This window comes from Barbus barbus (genome assembly GCF_936440315.1).
Source record: "Barbus barbus genome assembly, chromosome: 11".
Taxonomy (NCBI): Eukaryota; Metazoa; Chordata; class Actinopteri; order Cypriniformes; family Cyprinidae; genus Barbus; species Barbus barbus.
In genome coordinates, this window is record NC_136739.1 from 31171660 (window position 1) to 31189000 (window position 17341).

The following is a 17341-nucleotide window of genomic DNA, read 5'->3' on the forward strand; positions in this document are numbered from 1 at the left end:
TTCTTTTATATACAAGTCCAAGGTTTTCCAATCTGAGGTTTCCCTAAAAAATCAGCACAGAAAATTCTGCATGAACATGCATGAGTGATTTCAACACACTGATGAAGTGATATACTGTCCGTTCCTGTTTCACTAAACAACAGCGTAAGGTTTTGCAGTTCAAGCTCCCACGGCGGCGCTGAGCCAAGATACCCATGTAATCCTGACCAGGGAATGACATCACTCCCGTTCCCTGCCAAATATGAGGTGGCTTTATTTGTTTAGTCCCCTTTTCTTTTATTCTTGGTTTTCAAAGGCGTTTCCAAGGTCATGGACACCCTAGGAGGGGAAAGAAGGGAAACGAGACCAGTCAGAGATCTGGATGCCAACTGGCCAGCAGGGAACGAAAGGCCAGTGATTAGGAAGTCAAGCCAGACAGATGACTATAGACCCAGTCTGGTGAAGTTTACAGCATATTCTGGCCAAGAACCGCCCACTTAGACAGGAAGAGACTGACAGACATCAAAAAAATACATTTATCTAATTTACAGCATAATCATAATAGAAAGATGTATTTTTAATTCATTTTTTTAATTGAAGTGATCCCACTTTAATTAAAATTGTATTTAATTGAAATGAACAGAACAGCTTAATTAAAACTATAAAATTTCAAAAATTTTATAAAATTAATGTTTTATATATCCCATTTTATTTTTAAGTGAACACATTAGGGCGATTAGAATTTTTACAATTACGATTAATCACACACTTATCACACATATTTCTATTATACATACATATATATAAATAATTATATGTATACACACATATACATACACATATATAATTATTTTATTATATTTTTTATAATAAAAAAAAAAAAAAATATATATATATATATATATATATATATATATATATATATATATATATATATATATATATATATATATATACACACACAGTATATATATTTTTTATATAATAATATAAATATATATATATACAGTATATACAGTAAAGTTTGGTATCGGTAAGATTTCTGATGTTTTTTAAAGATCTTTCTTATTATTGCAATTCAAAATAACAGTTTTCTATTTCAATATACTTTAAAATAGAATATATTTCTGTAATCAAAGCTGAATTTTCAGATGTGTCACATGATCCTTCAGAAATCATTCTAATATGCTGATGTATAATCAATGTTGGAAACAGTTGTGCTGCTTAATATTTTTTGGGACCTGCTGTGATACTTTTTCAGGATTCTTTGATAAATAAAAAGTTAAAAAGAACAGTGATTATTCAAAATATAAATTTTGTGTTACAATATACACTACTGACTGACAACAGAAATACCTACGTTTAGCTAATTTACTATCAAAAAAGCTTAAGTGAACTGAGGAAAGCTTGACTGAATGATGTAAAGACTGTCATTGGCCTATTATTTGACTCTGACGTCACTGCAGTTCTGTATCACATAAACAAAAGAGTTTTGAAATGAGATCTGAGAACATTATGCAAGGGATATTGAATGTTGTGGCATGTTAATGTGTTGTAGTGAATCCTGTCATTATCTCTGCGCTGCTGCTGTTGATTTGGTCTCGGGGTGTGAGGGCTACCTGCCAGTTTTCTTCCCCCATGCATTAATCTCTGACAGAAAAAACAGCAATAATTCATCTTACAGAATGTAATAAGATTTAAAAGGCTCATGACTTGTGGAATCAAATTTTCCTGCTGAAACAATGTTCTGAAGTTCCAAAACTTCCAAAAACCTTCTGATGCGAGACATTTGAACACAAAACCACATGACTGCCAACATTTACACCTTGTGAATCTGTCACAATGTGAGGCCATTTACACAGTAGCAAAAGAATGCCTGTTTAATTCTACTGATCAGAAATAGAATTGAAAACGGTCATAAAAAAACAATGTTGGCAAAAAAAATAAAAAATGAACTGCCCGTTTAATTCTACTGATCAGAAATAGAATGGAAAATGGTCACAAAAAACGAAATGCTGGCAATACCAAAAAAAAAAAACAAAAAAAAATTTTTTGGCCTAAAATAATCATTTAAAAAATGTATTGTAATATTTTAATGAGACCTTAGAGAAATTATAAAAATATGGCAGCTTAGCTCTTAGTTATGTTAACAACAGAACGCAGTATTGTCTTGTCAATAAGAAAGACTAGAAACATAAAGAAGGTCTTTAGTGGTGCAGTTACTACACACAGAAATATTCTTTTCCTGTTAGCACAGACAACATATTGCAACAGGTGTATTTTCTACTGACGTCAAACATTCAGGGTAAAGATGTAATCATGTTGTTTATGATTCACTGTCACTTTTACAGAGTTTTATAATGCTATCATATACAGGTATTTCTGTTTAAAATTAAACTCAAAATGTATTAGATAAAATTAAATAACCAAACAAATTATGAATGAAATATACTTTATCTTTTTATTTAGAACTTGGACTCAAAACAAAAGATCACAATATTGTGTGATGTATGATAAGTCTAAATGCATCAATGCATTCACATTATGAAACATTTGAATTCAAAACAAAGCACTGAAAGCGGCAAAACATTGCCGTATTTAAAGCCGTTGTGAAAACATGAGATATTCATACACCTGTGACCTCTATAATTCTATATTACTACACCGTGTAACCTGCAACCTGCAATTACACAATGCATCATCGCATCTAAATCACTTGCATTCAGTGAAGCTGTCAACACTGGAAGAGCTCATCTGACAGAGTTTCTGCTTAGTGTCAGACTATAAAAAATGGATTCTGTCATATAAATGGTATAGTAGACTCTCTACCATTGCAGAAACTGGCCAGACCGAACTACACACTTAAAAATACACAGACATCAACTGAGGAAGAGCTGCTGGAGCAGCAGAAGCCTCTGAACACCCAAGAGGCAGATATTAGCCGGGCCTTGCTTTAACCGCACACACACACACAGCGTCTATGAGGTCTGGGAGTTCAGGTGTGTCCTCACGTGTCCCAGCCCAACTCTCATATTACCAGACAAGCAGAATAACAGCTCCATGGGAATGGACATGAGTCAGGGCCGCATTACGACGGCTGTTTACAAGACCTTGGCAGGCAACAGACGGCAGACTCGCTCTCAACCTCTCACCTTTCCCGTTTGTGCTCTCATTCTCTCCTCTTACATACACTCTTGGTCATTCACTGAGGCGTATTATTGCACACAATAAAGGCATGCTGCAATCATAAGAATATGAGTGTGTGTGTGTGTGTGTGTAAGAGATTCTTAAATTTCAGAAACACTCATCTAACCCAATGTAACTAATAAGAATAATGAAGACTAACAAATAAGGGCTCTGCTTTGGAAATGTCAAATATCACAAGAGTCAGTATGAAATGTTACAGACAACAAGTAATCGCTCTTAATGCACCAAAAGAACAAATACCATATGTAACGAAGTCACAGGCTACATGTAGAGTGTGTGGTGTTTTTTTAGTTTTTTTGGGGGATATTCAGCTGAAAAGACTAAAACAATAAATTATCATTTGCAAAATGGAAAAATAAAGCGTATTTTAGAACATTATCAAAATGTGTTACCATATATAATCAATTACCATAATTGTGACAAATTTATAATAATTAAGCACATTTTCTCTCCAATTCTCTTACTGTAATGCAAAAAAAATCTTGTTCTCACTACACAAAAAAATTACTGTAAACTACTTATTCATAATAGTAATAAATAGTAATGAATTATTAAACAAAACGTTTCAAGATTCAAGATTCAAGAGTTTTTATTTGTCACATACACAATTATACAGGGTATAACCAGCAGTGAAATGTAGGACTTTAATTTATAAATAACAAAAAAATAAATGAATTTAAAAATACTGTAAGATTTTAAATAGGTCATATGGAAATAATAAAACTTACTTAAAATTTAAAAAATTTTAAAAATTTAACTTACTTAAAACTTAAAATTATGTTAAAAATACCACCTCAACTCTATGATTATATAATAATAAAATGAATTGTCTTTTGTTTTATATATATAAATATAATCTAATATATATATATAAAATTTCTATATATATATATTATTTCTTTCATGTTAATTTGGGGTAAAATATGACCTGGGCATTTTTGGTAAGCAGTGCATTCTGGGAGTCTGGTCCAGCTCAGGGGTCATCAGGGGTCTCATGAACCTGTGGCTTCCTGTGCAGACGTGTCTGCTACTGTCAACAAACAGTCTCTGAAAACCACTGTGACACAGACGAGATGCAGGTACAGCCACGGGTGGAATTTTCCAAGAGGTTTCCTCTTTATTATCCTTGGATCAGTGAGCAGTATAACAAGGGATGGTCGAGTGTAAAGAAAAAACATTCAGGTCCAGAAATATCTTGGGTAAAATCAGGGCTACAGTCAAACATGCCTTCATGTCAACCAGCAAAACACACAATTATCTTGAAATGTTTTGCTGAATGAAATTATGCTTACTAGTACTATATGTGACCCTGCAGCACAAAAGCAGTCTGAAGTCGCTGCGGTATATTTGTAGCAATAGCCAAAAATACATTGTAATACATTGACAAAATGAGTGATTTTTCTTTTATGCCAAAAATCATTAGGACAGTAAGTAAATATCATGTTCCATGAAGATATTTTGTAAATTTCCTACCGTAAATATATCAAAACTTATTTATTCACCTTTCAGATGATGTATATCTCAATTTCGAAAAATTGACCCTTGTGACTGGTTTTGTGGTCCAGGGCCATATATACCAAATGCATCACCCTGTAACAAATACTGTTTATATTTGCTCTGCTGTGAAAGGACTGCAACAAAGAAACTGTGAGAATGCAAAGCAGAACGTGTGTAATTTTATACCACAATAACAGTATATACAATTTTAGTCATACAGACCACTGGGGGTATGAAACTGACAAAAAATATTAGTAAGTTTACATTAAGTCTTACTATATTCTAGGATTTTGTCATTAATATCTATATAAAAACTTAATATATGAATTTGACATAAAACATGTACATCAAATATGATTATTATTATCATCATCATCATCATCATCATCATCATCAATGGTTATTCTTATTTGATTATCATTACAATGATATTATAATGAAATTAAATAATTCTGACATATATAAAAAATAAATTTACTTTTTCTGTAATGAGAACAATTTCTTTATATTATGATAAAGAAAAAATGCATTAAGGTAATATAAAATGCTGATTCATTCAGAAATGAAACAGAAACATTCTGTTGCGGCTTTGTTTGGACCTTTCTCATTAACAAAATGGAGCAAAAACTGACAATATTGACAATTTTGTGTCTAAAATGTCACAATATTAACTTCTTGTTTATTGATCTGCTGGATGAAATCAATATGACACTTGTAATCATGCTGAAATCTGAGAAAAAAAAGCATGCTTGCTTGAGTGATACTGCTAAACTATATCATATAGAAATACAAGACAAAAGGGACATTATTGCACACATTTATAGACTTTTGTGGTAACTGTACTAGGCTGCATTACACAGTGAATGACTCTCAAGACCTGGTTTTGTTTGTTTTTTGCCAGTGACATACTCAATAATGTCAGCTTCCATTACAACAATTACGAAATGATAGACAATACATAATCGCATACCCCCCCCTCTAATGCTTTCAGCAAATGTTGCTCGGAAAGGAAGCAAGAAAAACAAGGTTTGGTTTTCCCTGCCTGCTTAATATTTCACTAAACGGCAGGTCTGATCTCCCATAAAGAGGAGATGATTAGAGCTCAGTCCAAACCGACCAGAGAGATACAGGCTCCAGGTTTCAGCTCTCACATGAAAAACAAAGATACGAGGCTCGAGTCAATGTGCTTGAAGAAAGCTGGAAGGGAAATTAATATCCTGTCCACAGGCTGACCTGGAATCTCAACTATTCTGAGAAAATGTCTCTTGTTTAGGCATGAATTAGATGATGTTAGATGAGAATGTGATGAGAGGAGAAGCAGTACATTTCACAGGAACCACCATGTCAGCATCTTATCACTATTCTCTGTTAGGGATGTAACGATCCACTCAACTCACGATTCGATTCAATTCACGATTTTGAGTTCACGATTCATTTCGCGATTTTATTTGATTTTTTTACAAAATGAGATTTAAGACAAATTATAAATGAAATGTGTCCTTTTATTATTGCTTGGACAAAATGCAGCACGTTTCTTTGTGACACTTAAATATAACACTATAATAAACTACAATAGCACTTCTTTTATTTATTGCTTCCATTGCCCTCATTTGTAAGTTGCTTTGGATAAAATCCTCTGCTAAATAACAAAATGTAAATATCACGTAAATAAACAAGCTCCAAATCAAATAAATAACACTAATAAAAAAAAAATCTCTTCATATAAACAAAATAAGTGCTCTTTCCATTTAAAATTAAAGGCAACCACAGCATTTTAATCATGATCCAAACAAAGATGCCGCATACATGCAACATGAGCAGTTTTTAATCTAAATTAGATTGCATTATTTCGAAATTTGAAGCAAAAACAGAACGGTCTGACTTCAGTTTTGTCAAACTACTGTATGCATTAAAAATATCTGCATGAAATGAAACGGCAAACAAGCTGAATGAGACGCAGATTCACTCTCTGCCAGCAGGTGGCGCTGTTCTGGTTTGTACGTTAGCATGGACTCACTAACTTTAACGTTAGCTAGTTTTAGCCAGAGATACCTTGCTAAAGCACAAGATAACATTAACGTTCTGCTTGAGCAGATGAAAATTGTGTAATAATAACTTAATGAGTGTATGACAATGAACGTTTGTATTGGGGTTGAATACTTAGGGACATTTTGCTCTGTTTTGTTTGGATTCAGGAAATGTAATAAAATAATTAATATTGCCCATCCTCTCAGGATACCTGGAATCAGTGTTACAAGTACCCCAGGCACATCGTTTTTCCTTTTTTGAAGCATAAACCCCATAAAACTGATGCGAGCTTCGGATCTTCCAATGTTTCTCTATGACGCTGAAACCTAAAGATGTCCGAGTCCATTCAACTGATACTCGACTGTCATTGGCTAGTCTGCGTTCGAGGGGAGGGGCTTACCGATAGGTCAACTGTGAGATATAAAGTTTTTTGCAACTACCTTGTTTTTTATTCTATGGTGGAAATTCCGTATTTATGTATCTTTTGTGTCTGAGGAATCTTAAGAGAAATGCTGGTGTGAAAGTTATATGCAAAACATACACGACATATAGCAAATTTTTCATTGTTTCTCGAAACGTCATAGCATTTCCACACCAGCGATGACTGCAGCATAGAAGTCCTTACGCGTTGACGTCATCAAATTGCACAAAGCATCTGCTACAAGCACCCTGAAGGATTTACCTTTCACAGAAACATCCGGAGAGAAAGTCTTATCTGGAGTTAATATCTGCATTAATGAGCCGCCAACAGCATCAGCATTGTGCAGCCATAACAATACCATACAAAGACATGATGTGTGTAAAATGGAACGATAAATGAACGCTGATGTCGTTTAGGCCAGAGATGGGATGCTCAAACTTCAATTTAATGCAAGCTGAAATTCAATGCAAGCTCAAAAAAAAACAAGCTGCATTTGGAGATTAGAGCTTCTATGCACACAAACAAAATAAGTGATAATGCACAGTGAAATAAAACAGGATGACAAAGCCGATCTTATATCTTCATGAAGGGGTTTATATTGCAATAATGATCTGCTAACTGCATATTCTCATGCTCATAACATGGCTACATGTGATATCTAATATTATTCAATCACTTATGATTTCTCCTTGCATATGGATCAGCAATTCTTCAAACGATCGCTCAAATATCAGACTCTACCAATGGGACCAGAGCAATGTGGCTTTCCATTTTGAACTCATATGAATGCAGTCAAATCAAAAATATAAGTCACCATAAACTCGTTAACCCTCTGGGCGATACCAGCTCGGTTTTTTAACATCAGTGCAAAAGACACTAAAAATACTCAAGTTCACACAAATACGTGTTATACATCAATCAGATTTTACATATCTCGCGTTATACATATCTCAATTTTTTTAATGAAATTTTTTATTAAATAAAACACTGCATCCAAAAAAACGAATTTGGGAAAAAATTAAATGTAATTTGTGTAAAAAAATTCTTACTATTAATAGTGTTCCTTGGATGCTTACCTCAGAAAACACCACAAATGAATCCTTGGGTCTGATTTAACAAGAACGTGCAGCCTATCATTCAGTAGCTCACAATGATTAAGAACAGTGACGGCGGCTGGAAATGTGACCTTCACAAGCCCGAGAGCTGATCAAAGACTCCCAACACCTTAAAAACTCAAACCCACTACCAGAATACTTGAAAAACAGGATGAAAAAGACAAAACCACAGACATGTGTGAGATGTGTGTGGAACGCCCTCAGATGTGGTGTGGATCAAAATGGAAAAGGGTTTAAAAAAGGCTAACCTCACAGCAAGCATAAAGAAAAATGCATGATCATGTTCATGCCAGCTACACAGGAGAAAAAATTAAACACACACACACACACACACACACACCGCCCTACTGAGCTTATAAGTGACCAATCTGGAACGCTCTACATAAGCAGAAACTATTGGCGTTACTAAGCTAACAATCATTAAATAAAACTATTCAAACTTTTTTTTGTTAACTGAAAAAGAAAACTAGCTTTCCACTTTTCTGGTTTTTCTGGTTTCCACTTACTTTTGTATGACCTTTCCCGATCCCGCCCCCGTCTCTGTCTCTCTCCCACCTCACTTCCTGTCTCATCTACACTGTCCTATAACAGTAAACGCAAAAAACGGCAAAAATAAATCTAAAAAAAAAAAAGAAATTATGACAGAAATATCTTACTATTGAATAGTGAAACTACTGATGTTGCTAAGCTAAGAATCAGAATTATTATTAAGTCAATTTAAAACTATTATAACTTTTCTATTAACTGAAATAAAGCAAAATTAAAATAATATATTAGAACATGTGACATTAGGAAATGTTACAACTAACTGCAATAAGTTACAAAGCACTATAATAAAAACTAAAACTGAAATAACTGTAAATAACCCAAATAGTATATTTAATTAAAAAAATAATTAAATACTGTAAAATTAAAATAAAAACTGAAAATACATAAAAGCTATTTCAAAATATTAATGAGAACCTATAACAGTGTAAAAATAACATTACGCATAAACATGTACAGCACACACTAATATTGAGTCTACTTTGACTGAACTACTACTCAATACTTTTTTTTTCTTGTATGAATTATATTGACATTTGGGTGATGTATACGACGCATAGAGCTTGTTCTAGTGAATTATGGGATTGCCTACTTCCCTGAAAGATGTGATTCAAAATAAAGCTGAATGTATTTTGGGAGTGTGCCTATGATTCCTTAAAATGCTGCCTACGTAGGCAGCCCACTGGGTTTTTGGAGCAGAGACAGAGGGAGAAAATAAACGATTGAAGGGCTGAATCTGAGATTGCGTGGGATAATGGCTGTGGTGTTTGGCATCACGGAAGAGTTTCCATGATCCCAACTCCCTGGAGCGCTGCTGCAGGCCAAACCGCCAACATTTGCTCCTCTACTGTGCCGTTAAAAATGATCAGGGCTTTCGCCTTCACCCATTACCGTTACAAATCACCACGGGCCCGTAACATTTAAAGACGAGGCAGACAATACTAAGTCAATATTCCAGAGACGCTGTCTGTTAAACCTGAGGGTCACATTAGTCAAGAGCGCCGTTTGAGATCAACTAGAGAGCTGCCTACCTAGACGACACTTATAGGTACTTTTCACACAAAAGCTGTTGGAAAAGGTAGGCTGCCTTTTAAGATTCCAAACTACATTTTGGTCAAATTGCATGTTAGTTTAAATGTAGAGTTGAGCACAGTGCTTGCAACACCAAGGTCACGGATTCGATTCCCAGGAAATGTATACATTAAATGCAATGCAAGTCGTTCTGTGTTGCATGTACCGCCCATAGAGAAGGCAATCCCATAATGGATTGTGATGAGCTCAGTATAAATATATGTTTATTTTACATTCATAATACTTAAAAGTAGGGGTGGGCGATATGGAAAACATATCACATCACGATTTTTATTTATTTATTTTAAATATCACGATTCTGTCATGTTGGTTTTATTATTTTGCAAGTTGTCTGAGCATTACAGCCAAACTAATCTCCCTGTTATAAACACAAAGCCTTTCAAGGTAAAAAAGAATGGCAGATATTTAGGCCAAAATGGGCGAATCTTTGTCATTATTTTACCTTTGTTATTAAAAAATAAGAACATTAAAATCACACATAATATACAAATAAAACAAACAGTGCTTTATTTTCAGGTACAATGGGTGCATTTATCAGGAACATTCAAGAATTTGAATGAACAAATATAAAAATAAAACACTATATAGACTGATTCCTAAAGCATTAACGTTCTTCGGTCAAGAGTAGTGAGTGATTTTTCTCTCTGTGTTTTGTTGTTTTATTAAAGTTACATAAATAGTTCACCCAAAAATGAAAAATTCTGTCATCTGTCTGTCAATTCTGTCATAGTGTTTTATTTTTATACCACTCAAAAGTTAAACCTGAATGAGTTTCTTCTTCTGCTGAACAGAAAAGCTATTTTAAGGAACTTGGAAAACCAAACAGTTGCTGGTCCCCAATGACTTCCATAGTATTTTTTTTCCTTCTATCAAATTCAATGTGGACCAGCAACTGTTTGGCTATACACATTCTTCAAAATATCTTCTTTTCTGCTCAGCACAAGAAAGAAATGAATACAGGTTTGGGACAATGTGACAGTGAGTAAATAATGACAGAAATTACATTTTAGGGTGATCTATCCCTTCTATACAGGCACATATCCGTTTTTCTCTCAACTGTTTACTTTCATTTTAGACATAACCTACTGCGTCTATATGTAAACCTTGTGTGTTTTGACAGTATTGGTGCAAAAGACAACTTAATTCAGTAATTAGGCGCTGTTTGACCGGCTTCAGACCAGCGAGCGAATGAAACATTTAAAAGCAGATGCAAATAATGCACTTTTGTGATTGCGAATAAGTGCAGTGTCCCGTGAGAGTAACTCTACCGCTGAGTTAACACTGATGTGAATGCATGTGGCATTGCTGTAGCACGATACTATTATATTTCTTCAAAAGCAGATCAAAAATCGTCATATCGCACACCCTTACTTAAAAGTATCAATAAATACAGCTGAACATAATAAAAAATGGACTAGTTGGGTCACATCACATCTTAAAAACATTTAATGAATTCTTAATTGGCCGTCTGAGTTTCTGTTGTACGTCTGAACTGAAAGCTGGGTTATTAGCTTGTCTTCAAATCTCTGGGAGTATGATTTGACTCCTGAGAGGAGTTTGATGAAACTCCTCTCAGCTAGCACATCTTTTTAAAGTGAAAGTAGCCTTGACACCTGACCTGAATACAGCGCGCTGATTCGCTAAAATGGACTTATCGGCTTCTGTTCACAAACAACAAGGGCGCTTGTCGGCTTCTGCAGCAAAACGTGAACTCCCGATGCGATGGTTCAGATCACGCATTTAATCGCGCGTTTTTCTCAAATTAATCGCTATTAATCCCACCTGACATTAAAGTTTCTTAAAGTCTCTAAAATTATGATAAAGTTTCTAAAATGATGGTAATTTGAAGGTAATTTGAGGACCATGTGATATTTCAGTTTTTCTTTTTTAATAAATCTGCAAAAATGTCAACAATTCTGTGTTTCTCTGTCAATATGGGGTGCTGTGTGTACATTAATGAGGAAAAAAAATGAACTTAAATGATTTTAGCAAATGGCTGCAATATAACAAAGAGTGAAAAATTTAAGGGGGGTCTGAATACTTTCTGTACCCACTGTGTGTGTGTGTGTGTGTGTGTGTGTGTGTGTGTGTGTGTGTGTGTGTGTGTGTGTGTGTGTGTGTATGTATGTATGTATGTATGTATGTATGTATGTATGTATGTATGTATGTATGTATGTATGTATGTATGTATATATATATATATATATATATATATATATATATATATATATATATAAAAACACATATGGACCTAGAGGGTTCAGGTATTTTCCCTACCTGTTTCCCTCTTTCTTCTATCAATTTACCTCTATAAAAATGCAAAAAGGTCAAGAAAATAAATAAAGAAACACTATTCACTTTGGTAAAGAGGACAAATTTACTAATATATTAAAAAAATGAATAAATATTTAAACTGATACGTAGTTTAAGATTTCACTGTAATAGAGACCAAGAATAAAACAATTACAACAATAATAGTACATATATTTATTATAATTATACAAATATATGCATATGGACAGAAAGGCTTGAGGTCTTTTCCCGAACCTGTTTCCCTTTTTGTAGTTTCACTAATAAATGAAATAATATCATCAATATTTAAACTTCTAGGGTGTTTAAGGTGCTCTGGTGCTGTAAGTGTAACTTACACCATTCAGCTGTTTTTTGCACTCTTTGTGTATGTCCCAGTTTGCATCTCTGCTTGCTTATTGGCGGCATAAGTCTGGCACAAGTGATGGATCCGTCAACCGGACCGATCCTCTCTTGACTGGCCGTGGGCCATCCTCATTGTCAAACCCTGCTCTGCATTCTAAGACAGTGCGAGGACATCAGTAATTCAAGACTGAATCTGAGCTCTGACGCCTTTCAGAACGGCAATGTGATATTCAGCAAAGTGAAGAAACAGCCTCCACTTCTCGAATTCAGACAACATGTGCTGCTATTCATCTGGAGTTTGCAGTGCACATGTCCCAGCCGGCCTGGATGTAAATATGCCACTAATTCCCCACCGGGACATCATCAAATGACAAGACAGCAAAGCGATTCCAGCCTCAGCCACATCAAGAGCTGACAAAACATGTCATTCCTCATTCAAGGCAACAGCAGAGATGCCGAATGGCCAGAACCGCCCCAGTGGGATCGAGAGAGGGGAAACAGATAGACACAAAGGACAGACTTCATGAAGCATTCCCGACTGGGAGATAGGATGGGATTTCTGTCGTAATAATCAGAGTGCTCCACCTAATAGGCTGATAACTAATACAGCAACAAAGGAAAAGGAACCAGAGGAGTAGTCTAGACTAGTCCTACTAAATCACTGCACTAAAAGCAAAATGAAAAGCATAAAATATAACTTTACAAATGTAGGGCCCTATGGTTTGTGCAATGCAGAAAACGTGGACAGCATCACAGAATCAATAAAAATGGAATTTAATGTATAAAGCAGAATGTCACAGAATGTGGCAAATTTTGGATGAATAAATCAAAAGTAGGGCTGAACAGTTAATCAAATTGCGATATGAACTAGTGTCCATAATTTTAAGTATTTTAAATATTGAAAATATGAATTCTGCACTTTATACGGCCCTAAAAATTAAATTTTTGTTGAACTGTTAATTAATTAAGTTTCATGATTTCACTTTATTAGCCATAACTCGGATTCCATTTAAAAATTAAAACTAAATCCACAAAAACTAAAAATGGAGGAAATGGAACCCAAAAATCTAAAATAAAAAAACGAAATTTGGTAAATAGGTAAAATGGATTTTATATGGCCCAAAAATGTCATTTGTGTTACATTTTCAATAAATTGTTGCTAAATTATGTAAGTTTCATAGTAAATGTCAATTAATTAGACATACCTTTTGATTTCATTTAACCACTAAAAGTGAACCAAAATGGTAACACCAAAATGGCATATTGAACAAAATCTAATTAAAATGTGCTTAAAACTGAGTATTACCATGAACTGTGCAGGTCCATCTACTGTATGAGGATGAGGATGTTGCACGGATGTAACAGGAAGTTACAGATGAATTTGCGCCAAGATACAGAAGTTTGATTGGACACATGACTTTTGACATCAACAACAAAAGAAAACAGCCGAAAACAACATGTCATGGAATCAACGAGGGGCATTCCCATAGAAATGTTGTCTTATGAGGTTTCCCCATGCTGGATTGCCAGTGATGTCATTAGATGATGAAGCACAGACAGTAATGCGTACATGATGGCACATGATTTTAAGGACATCATACCAAATACATTCTTTACAAACATTTGAATAGGGCTGCATGACTAATCCAAAAAAAAAAAAAAGGATTATAAATCAAAAACAAATTTCATGATGAATTACTTGAATGAAGCCTGGTGACATCACTTCACTAATAACGAGAAATGCATTTCTGTGGAAAAAATATGTTTGGGGGAAAAAAAAGTGTGCAGCAGTGGAAAAAAGTACATGACCTGATAATAAATTATAATAACAAATTATTAAGTTAAAGTGAAAAATAAATCTGCATGTACCTGCAGAACCACTTACAGTAAACAATTAATGTGTGCTTTTGTTTTTCTTTAATATCAGTTATAATTTAGATATTTGAATGGTCATGTGGTTTCAAAACTGTGGATAAACAATAATTTAGTTATTTTAAATTGATGATTTATGATTAGCAACAAGGATGTAGAATAACATTTTTTAAACAATGAGTGCACTTTTTATGCAATCAATTAAAAAATACATAGATAGAATTATTAAAATAATTATTAATTGCAACCCTACATTTAAATGATGACTCCTAAGAACATCAATTCAAGAAAACCACATTCAAACATCAGTTCAATACAGTAGTCACTCCTCTGTACTGTACACACACAGTTCATTTACAGGAGCAAAAAAACTAATAAATAAATCACACAAAGACCTGGAGGCGGAGCTACAGTATTCTGAGCCAAGCTGAGAGTTCTACAATCCCATTCATCTCTGCTTGTGTGCCAGCAGCTTGGCACAAAAGTAAAAGTTCACCAAAGTCTTTATTTCAGTTCAGTCAAAGCTAACATGTCACAGCAAGATTTGAAATGTAGCTTTTAAACTATAAAAGCGGCCCCGGACAACAACAGACACAAAACAAAAGCAATGACTTCACATGAACGTGGCTTTATCATTTTCCAGGTGTCAATTATCTAGAGAATGACCTCAGAGAATGACACTTGTCTGAACCCTGGGGCTCTGTTCTAGTGAGCTAAGGTGCTGCTTTTTAAAAGGTACGTACCTAAACGATACCTAAAAAATAACTGATCTGTGTTACAGAAAAGCACCTCCAATGAAGCAAACAAGTGACTTGACTCAATTTAAATTGAGTTTGATGTTCACATGTGTTTGAGATGATGGTGAAATACTAGAATAAGCATAAACAAATACATAACGTACAAATGAAAAACTTTTTTAATTAGACTTTATTATTTATCAATTGTTTTCAGTACTGACTACAAAATATTTACTAATTTAATATATCTATATAATTTATAATATATGAGTACATTATATAATATAGTGTGTGTGTATGTGCATTCATCAGTATAATATATAGTATAGTTTTATTTCAATCTGAATATCTATCAGCAAATGTTTTTAATTGCAAAACTATAGTGGAAAAATAAAACACTTTTACTATTTGTTGTATAAAACTTATGAAACAACTGTACACAAATTACAAAGGTTTATCGGTTTTTAAATAAGATCTAAGTTATATTTCTCATGCCTCTTCTGCAATTTTAGATCTGTAAAAGAGACATGCAATGCTGCTTTATCATTTTTTCCACTTAGAAACCATCATATTTATGCTCCTTAACTTTTGAAAGAGTCTTAATGTTTCCTATAATGCCTTAAAACGCTGCCTACACAGTAGGGGTGTAAGAAAATATCGGTACACGCGAGTATAAAAGCGACAGCTTTCCTAAAAATATATCCTATTCCTAAAATAAGAAATATGCCAATATATCGCCTTGCTTACAGTATCGCAATATATCGTATTGCAACCCCTGTATCGTGATACGTATCGTATCGCCAGATTCTTGTCAATACACAGCCCTACTACACGGGCAGCTCACTAGGTTTCAAGCAGAGCCGCTGTGTCTTAATTCCCGCTTTTCTGTTGAGGCCAAATCACCATAAATATTTCCATAGCAACATCCCATTATCCCAGGGAATTCAAGAGTACACATCTCCTCCTAATTCTCCCGGAGCGTTCAGCGCTCTTGCACACCTGTTTCCACAACAGTGCCATAAACCAGAAACCACATCATAAATCCCAGTAAATAAATCCCACACTTTGATCAGCTACATGCTGACGCATATCAGCCACATGACATCATCAGCAACCTCAGGCTTCCCCAAATTCATGTATCACATCAATTAGTACATATTTACAAGTCTAATATGTTCTGATGATATCTTCTGAAATTAGCTGCAAAAATGACTCATTGACATCTTCTTTAAAGAAATGTTTCCAAGGTGGAAAAGCTACTAAATTTTGGCAATCAGAAATTACAGATACAGAATCAGTTTCATGTGTTCATACCTGTATCCTTCTTATTTTTCCCGCCATCTCTGCTCTTCTTCAGCACGGCCTTGAACATGGCTTGACTCCAGGAATCCCTTCACGACTACGCTGTGGAGACATGAGAGATTTTTCACATGAAGCAGCAGGTTCATACACAGTTGCTTTGGTAAAATCAGAAGATCTTGCAGTTTAGAGTTACACTCCATCCGAGAGAAAATTCTCCAGAGATCTTTGAAATACATCCTGCATGTCAGTGTTTCTTTGACTACGTGCTTTTTAAAATCCCAGTGGTTGATTTTTATTCAAACTAACAGATTAACACTTTCTTTAAATGAGGACACATTACTTTTATTGTCACAAAAATGTAAACAAGATCATTAGATTAAAACCAGTATGTGGCAGAAAGTCACTAGTAAAGTCATTGTGACTGAACCGAATCATTTAAATGGTTGATTCATTCAGGAACGAAGCACTGTCATGTTGCTCAGAGACGCAAAACAATATGGTGTCTAAAACGTAAGTCTCTTAATATTAATTTACTGTTTATTGAACTGTTGTATAAACTCAATATCACATTCCTAATCATGCTTATTGTTTCTCTTCATGTGATTTTAACTATATGAAACATAAATATACATTTTCTTCCCCCTATCTTGAATTTTGCGATCATTCTTAATGCATTTTAATAGACTGAATCATGCAGTGAAAGAACACACTCTAAATGAGATTATTTTCTAAACGTCCACAGGGCCAAAAAGTGTTCATAGTTGAAGAAATGCATTAAAAAAAATAATGTACAAAAAAAAAATTATATTTCTCCATTTGGCCAAATTCTGGGATTTTTCCCACAGTCCACCCACTGTAATGTGTGATCTCTGGTGGGCCGGCATGGAAAG

At 34.3% G+C, this 17341-nt stretch overlaps 1 protein-coding gene across 3 annotated transcripts in view; it reads right to left on the minus strand.

The window, feature by feature from the left end:
- LOC306877059 (protein TANC1-like) overlaps positions 1-17341 on the minus strand; it is a 148757-nt gene that overhangs the window by 113535 nt on the left and 17881 nt on the right. For 2 of the 3 annotated variants that reach the window (XM_079428588.1, XM_079428586.1), the window contains exon 2: positions 16464-16553. In XM_079428588.1, the coding sequence (XP_079284714.1) occupies positions 16464-16521 (58 nt within the window). In that variant the 5' untranslated portion in view covers positions 16522-16553. The remainder of the gene's footprint in view (positions 1-16463; positions 16554-17341) is intronic. The other variant, XM_079428587.1, reaches the window with a different exon arrangement.